The sequence below is a fragment of the Henckelia pumila genome, chromosome 3 (genome assembly GCF_033568475.1).
Source record: "Henckelia pumila isolate YLH828 chromosome 3, ASM3356847v2, whole genome shotgun sequence".
In the NCBI taxonomy this organism is placed as follows: Eukaryota; Viridiplantae; Streptophyta; class Magnoliopsida; order Lamiales; family Gesneriaceae; genus Henckelia; species Henckelia pumila.
In genome coordinates, this window is record NC_133122.1 from 38,452,744 (window position 1) to 38,462,736 (window position 9,993).

At 38.1% G+C, this 9,993-nt stretch overlaps 1 protein-coding gene across 1 annotated transcript; it reads right to left on the reverse strand.

The window, feature by feature from the left end:
• Window positions 1–7,824: 7,824 nt before the first annotated feature.
• LOC140888504 (uncharacterized) lies at window positions 7,825–9,375 on the reverse strand. Its single transcript, XM_073296194.1, has one exon. It carries the CDS (start codon window positions 9,373–9,375, stop codon window positions 7,825–7,827), a length of 1,551 nt encoding a protein of 516 aa, XP_073152295.1.
• Window positions 9,376–9,993: the final 618 nt, after the last annotated feature.

The window sequence follows — 9,993 nt, forward strand, 5'->3', positions numbered from 1 at the left end:
GCTTTTTGACTCGTGAGGAGAAAGCACTATACAAACATTATAGATTGTCAATTTTGATAATAATAACGTATAAAAATTTAAAATTTGAACCTAAAACTTTGGGTGTGAAATAATTCTCTCTCCTAGATAGAGTGATCGAACCATGACGCTTGGACTGCTGTGTGATTTAAAAGATTTGAGTTGTATCATTACCACTAGTTATAGTTTTTGGTAAAGCGGCAAAAATGCTCGATGCTACAAATAATAATAAGTACAAATTTAAAACTAAAAATTTTTATATCTCTGTGTGTTGGGCTCAGTGTGGGCAAGCGGACTTTTGCCCACACTGAGCATGTGATAGCTTCGTCCATGCTTGTGAAATTATCATGCGGATTTATATGTGTGAGAGTGTGAGACAGTTGATTTGATCCATACTTTCAAGAAAAAATAATATTTTTGACATAAAAACTTATTTTTTTTATTGGGGTCAAATAAGATATTCACCTCAAAATATTGATTCATGATATTGTTTCATAGAAGTTTTGCATTTCAAGTATTGCATTTAAAAAAAATTAATGATTTTTTCATATTTTTTATTAGGTGTAATTATCTATCTAAAAGTTTTAAAAATACAGATAAATACATGTATGGATATATATATATAAAAATAAATATATGATTGAAGATTTAAGTATTTGTGCTTATATAGTGAAAATATCTATCTAAAATGATAATTTTTGTTATTTTCAAATCAAGGATTTTTTCCATATTTTTTTGTTATGACTTAAGAGTAATGGATTATCCAAAAAAATTAAAATATAGTTAAACGTCTGATTGAATTTAAAATATATATAAATATAAGATCTAAAAAATAAAAGAAAAAATATTTTAGGATTAGTTATTAGGATCAGATTTTTTTGCATAAAAAAAAGAGATTAACTGTAATTTCGTTATGAGCTTCACAAAAAAAAAAATTCTTGAAAATTTGTAAAAATAGATCCCGCCAACTTTTTTTTTAATACAATTGAGGAGGTCATTTTTTAAAGAGCAATGCTATATGTACAACCAAATTTGTACATCAATTTGTACAACACAAAAAAATCAATACCAAAATTTCATTTATCAAAATCTCATGATAAATTGAATGTAAAATATCGCGATATAATAGCAAAATCTCACGATATATTTGTTATAAATATCGTTGTACATGATATATATTGTACCTATAGCATTATTCTTTTTTAAATTAAAAAATATCCCACAAAAAAGAGGAGATTTTAAATAAATAAATATTATATTTCATAGATAAACATGCGTATTTATGCATATATAAACAAGCGTACATATCTACACTATTAATAGGTAGATTTCAACCTATCATATGGGTAATGCCCCAATGATAGATCTAATGTGTCATGATTTGTCACGTCAATAATATATAATTAATTACGCTTATGTATAAAAATACGAACAGTTGGATGCATGGTTTGGGTATTACTTATATGCTAGGATTTCATGGTACCTAGCATATGAGTAATACACCAATGATAGATCCGATGTCACATGATTTTCCACGTCAACAATATATAATTAATTATGTCTATGTGTAAAAATACGAACCGTTGGATGCATGGTTTGTGTCTTACCAATATGCTAGGATCTCATCTACCCTATTAATAAAGGGAGAGACCCTTTTAATAACTGTTTTTGGTGAAGCTTTTTTTTGTTCCAAAAATACCCTTAGCACTCCACTTTCAACTTTTTTAACCGGTCATCACTTTGCTTATAAGTTTTATGCAGTTACCTATTTCATTTTCTTAAATTGATAAACTTGATTTTTATCTTCTCAAGAAAAAAATTTCATTTTCAATTTTTCTCACGAGCAGCGGTTTTTTATACACACATATCATGTGTGCCATTATTGCTAGTACTTCTTTAAATGATAATGTCAAGAACTTTTAGGTTTTAAAATAATAAACAACTGAACTAAAATGTAATATCTATACTATTTATATTATATTATTAAGCTTGAGGGTCTTATGATAACAAATTAATACTTATTTTTTTAATATTCTTTATTCAAGAAAAATTTATCAACCTACGAATCGATAAGGAATCTTATTTAAATTTTATATAAATTCAAATGATCATATCCTATCTCATTAAAAAATTATTATAAGAACCAAAAATGTTATAAAATAATAATCTACATAATTTCCTTATTTAAAGGTTTTTTTTATTTTTTAAGAGAATGTATTTTAGGAGGAGAAAAGGAGTTTCTTGTTTTGGTTCCATAATCTTGCTAGATAAATAAGATGAATCCTAACATGCCCTTTACATATTTTGTTTGAAGCCTTGAAATCAAATGACTTCAATATTCCAAATTCAACTTGAAATTGAGGTCCAGCCCAATTTCTTTTACGGGAAGTATTCGATTCAAGTTCAACATTTGGGCTGGTTGGTCCAACGGTCAAATCTCTCAAGTCTCAACAATTGTTACCAAAAAAATTTTATTTTATTTTTTTAGAAATCTTGTAATATTTTTAATGAAAGTGGTGTAGCCAAAAATCACTTGTATATGACACGTTGCTTTCGCAAAGTCCGGAGTATCAACAGATCCTTGTATGTTCCAGGTGGAGATCTTCAGTGGGTTGTTCCTACGTCACAAAACAAAGTCAGAGGAGCCGGGAGGGTTCCCGGTGAAGGCACTCCGACGCTCAAGTCAGTTATTACTCAAGAAATAATAATCGAGAGTAGAGCGATATAGTGCTTAAGAAACTGTGTACCTTAATAATGAGGTGACTTGAGCTATTTATAGATATTCGGAGTGTTTCACGGGCTCGAGCCTCTTATGGGCTTTTGTAGAAATCAGGGTCTGCTTGAATTAAATATATATAATATTTAAATAAGCTTGGGCCTCAAAAATATTTGGAGTGGACCTTCATGATTGGGCTCAGGCCCAGTTGAATTTTTAGGTGTAACCTATCATAGGCCCCCCACTCTCGGGCGTGTCGCGCGTGTTGAAAGGACCGAGAGTAGATTTTTTTATCGGAGTATTGCCAGAAATTTAATTGCCGAGAACGAATATTATGAGCCACTGCGAAAATTAGGGGGATCGACCTGGATGGAGAAACCGTAGTAGGACTGTGATGCCATGAAATTAAAATTCTGGCAAAATAATAATAATTACAGTGTAATTGGATAGGAATCAAAATCCTACCAAAATATTAATTGTCGAATCCCAATAGAATTCTAATAATATTTTCAGAAATCCAGTAGAACGCTATCAACTACAGTCATTATAAACTCAGCAGCACAGTATGGTTTCATCATAACCTACTAACGTGAAATTATTTTTTTCTTGCAGTATTTGAGTGCTCGTGTTTGAAAATTAAAGCGAGGGTCAAAATAATCCTATGGCAGGTATTAATCACTTTTCCTTCACGTGCTTTTAATTGTTATATTATAAGAAAAAATTTTATCTCCCTCTCTCCTCTTCCCCTCTCTCCTCTTCCAACGTGAATATGTGTATTTGGAATGTATGAGTCTATGGTGTGTAAATATGCCCTATCTATCCAATCATCCCCACCATCTCCAAGGACCTTCAACCCATCACCGATCGACAGCAAGGTGCGGCGGCGTGGCGACGATGCAGGGCTGGAGAAGAAAAGGCGGCGGAAGGAGGAGAAGAGGCGGCGACGGCGGACCGAAGGATATGTAGGCAGCGGCGCACGGATCTTGGAAAAGAACTAGTGACAGCCGCGCTGCAGATCTCGGAGAAGAAGCAAGTGACGGTGATGCAGCCGTGACGGGAAGAGGACGGTCACGCAGCAAATCCGGAGGGGAGGAGACGCAGCGATGCTGATCCATAGAGAAACAGCATATTCGACGGCAACCTAGAGGGATGGAGGGAGGTAGCGGCGCAGCGGCGACGGCGTGGCAGCGCTGGCGACTTAGCGGCATAGAGACGATAAAGTCTTGGGCCGTGAGGGAGATTGGATAGATACATATACATATACATAGACATATGCATGTATACATATATTTCGCTTACTAATTTGCAATTATTGCGTGTTTTAGTGTTTGATAATAATTATTTTACTTTTTTGTTTAAAATCATGAGTCTTTGATTTTTTCACTCCAACTTCTCTGTCTAATAGGATCTAATTAATTGCCATGATTGGTAGTTGTATATGATATATATATTATGTGCAGGGTATCCGCCTCGTGGTAAGATAATGTCCTTGTTAAGGGCGAATCGGAGTACAAATTTATCTCCTTGCACGGGGTATAGTAACAATAGTGATTTTGATGACCGTGTTTCTCCTTTGAGTGATATAGACGTCCCTTTGCCACGTGACGCGGAGATTTCGACTTCCTTAAAAATTGTTAGTGAACCTGACGAATTTGAAAGTAGTAGATCCGGAGGTTCATCGGAGGGGGTTGACAAGTGTGTAGTAGGCAACTCGTAATTTTTAAAACCTCGCGAGAAACTTGATTTATTGTCAAGATATATTATGAAGATTCCTACCAAAGAGGATTCTTGTCAGAACCCGCCCGCGGGTTATTTCACCGTATACTTGGAATATTTTAATTATGGGTTTTTGCTCCCTCCCAATGCCATTTTGATAGAAATCGTGTGTAGGCTTGGTGTGAGTTATAGTCAGTTGACTCCAGGGGATATCCTTGTATTTTCATGTTTTCTTCGTAGAATGAGCGAAATTCAATTGACTCCGAGTGCGGAGCTATTTTTCTCGCTCTTCGTGGTGCGTCGTTCCATGCCCGAATCTTATATCTATTTTCAACCTCGTGTGGACTGTAAATTTTAATCCCGTTTTTCCTCTCCAAAGAGTTCGTGGAGATCGGAGTTTTTTTACGTTTGGGATTAGAGTGGGAGGGTTCCCACGAGTTGGAGTCCGGGGCCTAGAAAAATCATACTTGGTAAAACTCACCGCACTTTGCAGCTTGACTGTCGATTCTTAGGTCTTTTTGATGAAATAATCGATCCTAGGAGTTTGGTTCCTACTGGTAATGCTTTGTCCAAGTTGAATTTTGATAACTGTAGTTTGCGTCTTCTTGGGATTCTTCTACTCGTGTTAATTTAAAATTTATTCATCATTTTCTCTTTTCTCTCTGTTTTTCTTTTTGTAGGCGATAAAATAAGTTTGGCGGAGGTTCGCGCTTGCATAGAGAAAAACAAGAAGACTCCATCAAAGATGTCGAGAAAAGAGTCTCCAATGGATCGAGGTAATCACAATTCCCAAGGGATTCCAAGGAGGAGGAATTCTCCCGGGCCATCCGACCATGTCAATAGTTCTGGTCCTCCATCTAAAAATACTGACACTCGTGACCGAAGGAATGGTGGTAGAAGAAATTATGCTGACCGTGATACCCGTATTAGGGAGAATGATAATGGTAGAATAAATCCAAAAACAAGACGTGATGATGAACGAACAGTTCCTCCCGACACTCGTGAGGGTCGCCACTTGTTCTTGGAGGGTGTGAATCATAAGAATAATGCTGGCTCTTTTTGGGATTTGAAGGATCCAGAGATTGGTTGGAGAACCGGAGCTAATCTCATTGGAGATCACGACAGGTTGCATCTACTGCCTCAGCCTACCGAAGTATTAACTCGGTCTCTTGCCTCGTCTGCCTTCCAGGTATATTATTATATGTTTGTTACTTGTTATGATTTTTATGTAGTAAATAATACTCTTTATCTATGGGTCTTTGCAGATTTTATCGCTTGCCCAAACTTTTCAATTTCGAGAAGAGAGGTCTCGAAATTCCGGGAAAAAATTTGATGACGAGCTGGCGTCATTAAGGGGTGAGTGCAAAAGACTCGGCGAGGAAGGTGCTAAGGCCCGAGATGATTTTCTCAAGTCGCAAAAGGAGCTTGAAGAGAAATCCAAAAAGTATGATGCAATGTGCAAGGATATGGAGCTACTTAAGGGAAAATATTCCCATGAATCGGAGACCGGTGAGACTTTTCTCAATTCGTCAATAGGCAAGAATCTCTTGCGAAGTACCGGAGAAAAAGCAATTGAAGACTATCAAGCATCCACAGCTTTTAGAGATGAAGTGATTCAGCGGGCGATTGTTATTCATGACGAAGTTGTCGTGGATTGTCGCAAAGAACTACGGGATACTCAACTAGTTCCGGAGGAAATTATTATGATGATTCACCCTAAAATTCCGAAGCCTAGAACTGCAAGAGTTGAGGATGACTCGGATCCTCCCTTAGGAAATTTATTGGGAGGTCTGGGTGACGAGGAGATGATCGAAGCTTTGCGTTCGAACTTCTAGCTTGAATAACGACGACGGGTGCATGTCGAATCTACATGGATAGTACTCTTAGGAGCCGTGGAGCAGTTTAGTTTATTATTTCTTGCCACTTTTGGGCAATATTTTTTATTTGTAATAAAGACTTTGAAGTCTTATATTTTGTTTGCTCTTTTTGAGTGCTTAAGCAGTTGGTGGAGGAGCAAAGGAAAAACAATTATTTCCCCCTTTTTTATATATATTCAATTTTGTCAGTTATCATATCTCTTTGTTTTCTGAAGTTGCTATTGCATACTTATTTGATGAATAAAATACTAACGCTTTAATATTGGAGTACTTGGGAGGGGATCAGTCTCCCAAGATTTTGTCTCATGGGGAAGTCCTAAACCCACTTCGTACGTGGTGAGGTATCCCGGGACTTATAATATTATTATGTCGTCTTGACCTCATACAGCGTCATAAGTTCAAATGTCCCATGGGGCTGGCCAAGCCTTTTATTATTGGGAATTTTTTTTTTTATGATTGCTAGGGTCTATGACGTTTACATCGTAAGTAAGCGTTGGTATAGGAGAGGAGATATGATAAGCTTTCGACAAAGTAATCTGCTTGTATAACAAAATAATCAAATTAGTTGAAAAATGTATCACAAACTTGTAATATGAAAACATAAGGAAAATATGCTAATAGCAAAAAAGGTAAATTTAGCCTATTATTGGCGAGAGTTGCAGTTTATGCATAAAACTTCTTCAGGTTGGCCACGTTCCAAGGTCTGGGAAGTATTCTTCCATCTGAATGTTGGAGGCGATATGTTCCCATCTTCACAATCTCAATTACTTTGTACGGGCCTTCCCATTCTGTGTCTAATTTACCCACAGACTTCAAGATGTCGGATTTTCTCAAGACCAGGTCTCCTACTTGGAAAGATCTTGGTTTGACTCTGTCATTGTATGCTTTAGTCATACAAGCTCGATATCTCTCGGCTCGTGTCGAAGCTTCATCTCTCAGTTCATCCACCAAGTCCAATGAAATTCGGAGGGCTTGGTCATTCCCAGATGAAGTGTACTGTTTCACTCGCCATGATTGCTCTCCGATTTCGGCAGGAGCCACAGCTTCCGCTCCGTAGGCCAGGTTGAAAGGAGATTCTCCAGTTGAAGAGCGTGGAGTGGTTCGATATGCCCATAGAACACTTGGCAACTCATCCACCCATTTTCCTTTGGCATTGCATAGGCGTGTTTTGAGGTGCTGTAGAATGGTCCGGTTGGTGACCTCGGTTTGCCCATTTGCTTGAGGATTCCCTACAGAAGTGAAGAACTGCCTGATAGAGAGTCCTTTGCACCAGTCTTTTATCTTCGCTCCAGAGAATTGAGTTCCATTGTCTGAAACCAAGGTTTGAGGAATGCCAAATCTGCATATTATATTCTTCCATAAGAAATTGATTACATCTCTCTCGGATATTTTGGCCAATGGTTCAGCTTCGACCCATTTGGTGAAATAATCCACAGCTACTATCAGAAATTTTCTTTGTCCGGTAGCAGGAGGAAAAGGACCTACCAAATCCATTCCTCATTGAGCAAAAGGTAGAGGACTTTCCAGGGGCTGTAAGATTGTAGCCGGCTGGTGATGGAAGTTAGCATGCTCTTGACATGCGTGACAATGTTTTGCTAACTCAATAGCGTCTTGCTTCATCGTTGGCCAAAAGTACCCTTGGCGCAATGCTTTCCCTGCGAGAGCTCTGCCAGCTAAGTGATTTCCACATATTCCTTCATGAATTTCACGGAGCACATAGTTTCCCTTAGCTGGCGTTAGACACTTTAGGTAAGGTGAAGAAAAACCTCTTTTGTACAGTTCTCCATCAATGATCGTGAACCGAGCAGCTCTCACTCTAAGTTTTCGAGCTTCGACTTGGTTAGCAGGTAGTTTCTCTTGCTTCAAATAGTCGATTATTTCATCTTTCCAACTAGGCTCTTTGCTGTCAGCACAGAAGATTGTAACATCACTTCCATCAGTTTCTTCCTTGCCATAAGTTAGGAATGTAATTTTCCTATTATCAATGTTGGCCAAGGAGCTTGCTAACTTGGCAAGGCGGTCTGCTGACTCATTTTCCCCTCTAGGTATCTGCTTTATATCACAGCTGTCTAAACGCGAGAGAAGCTCGTTCACTTGAGTGAGGTATTCAAACATTTTATCTTCCTTCGCTTCATAATTTCCATTAACCTGACTGATGATAAGTTGGGAGTCACTGTGTATCGTCAGTCTTTTTGCTCCGACCGACAGGGCCAATTTAATTCCCATGATGAAAGCTTCATATTCTGCCTCATTATTCGTTGCAGGGAATAGAAATTTGACGGCATATTGAAATTTATCTCCCTGTGGGCTCTCCACAACTATACCTGCACCGCTTCCTGTAGAGGTTGATGACCCGTCGACATAAACCATCCATGTTTGGGTGAAGCTTTCTTCTTGAGTTACTGTCATTTCTACTAGAAAATCAGCCAGAATTTGTGCTTTAATCGCTGGACGCGGGCGATATTCAATTCCATATTGGCTCAGTTCAACAGCCCACTTAACCATTCTTCCTGATGCTTCAGGACTCGAGATAATTTGTTTGAGAGGATGATTGGTGAGTACAATTATTGGATGAGAGTGAAAGTAAGGACGTAATTTTCTCGCTGCAATTACCAAAGCCAGTGCCAGTTTCTCGATCTTTGTATATCTTAATTCTGCTCCGTGTAAAGTTCGACTGATATAATAAACTGGTTTGTGCTCACGTCCTACTTCAGAGACCAATACTGCACTTACCGCCTCCGCAGATATTGCCAGATAAATTAACAGGGTGTCACCTTCGTTTGGTTTTATCAACAACGGCGGAGAGGTCAGATGCACTTTCAACTCGTCAAATGCTTGCTGACACTCTTCTGTCCATTGAAAACCTTTCCCACTCCTCAACATTTTGAAAAATGGTAAACCCTTGTCTGCAGATCTTGAGATAAATCGGTTGAGGGCGGCCAAACGTCCTGTCAATTCTTGGATGCCTTTTACACTCTTCGGAGGATTCATGTTTAAAATTGCTTTGATTTTTTCAGGGTTGGCCTCTATTCCTCGTTCTGACACCATATAACCGAGAAATTTGCCTCCTCGTACACCAAAAGTGCATTTATCCGGATTAAGTTTCATCCTGTATTTTCTGAGTATACTGAAACATTCCTCAAGATCTTCCAAATGATTAGATGCTTAAATACTTTTGACGAGCATGTCATCTATATAAACTTCCATGTTACGCCCGATCAATTGTTCGAACATGGTATTTACCAAATGCTGATAGGTAGCTCCAGCATTTTTCAACCCAAACGGCATTACATCATAACAATAAATTCCTCGATCAGTGATGAAACTTGCTTTTTCCTGGTCTTCTGGCGCTAGGCCGATCTGATTGTATCCTTGATATGCATCAAGAAAAGTGAGCAGCTCGCATCCTGCTATCGAATCGACTAACAAGTCAATTCGAGGGAGTGAAAACGGATCTTTGGGGCATGCTTTGTTGAGATCAGTGAAATCTATACACAAACGCCACTTTCCTCCAGGTTTCGGTACTAAAACCACATTTGCAAGCCAATCTGGGTATGAAACTGGCCTGATGTACTTTGCCGCAAAGAGTTTCTCCACTTCCGTGGCTATATGCCGATTTTTTTCTGGACCAAATGCTCTTTTCTTTTGCTTCACCGGTCTCATTTT

What these genes read in the sequence shown, in the direction of transcription:
- LOC140888504 (XM_073296194.1), bottom strand. Translation starts at nt 9,375, where the DNA reads ATGGTGTCAGAACGAGGAATAGAGGCCAACCCTGAAAAAATCAAAGCA.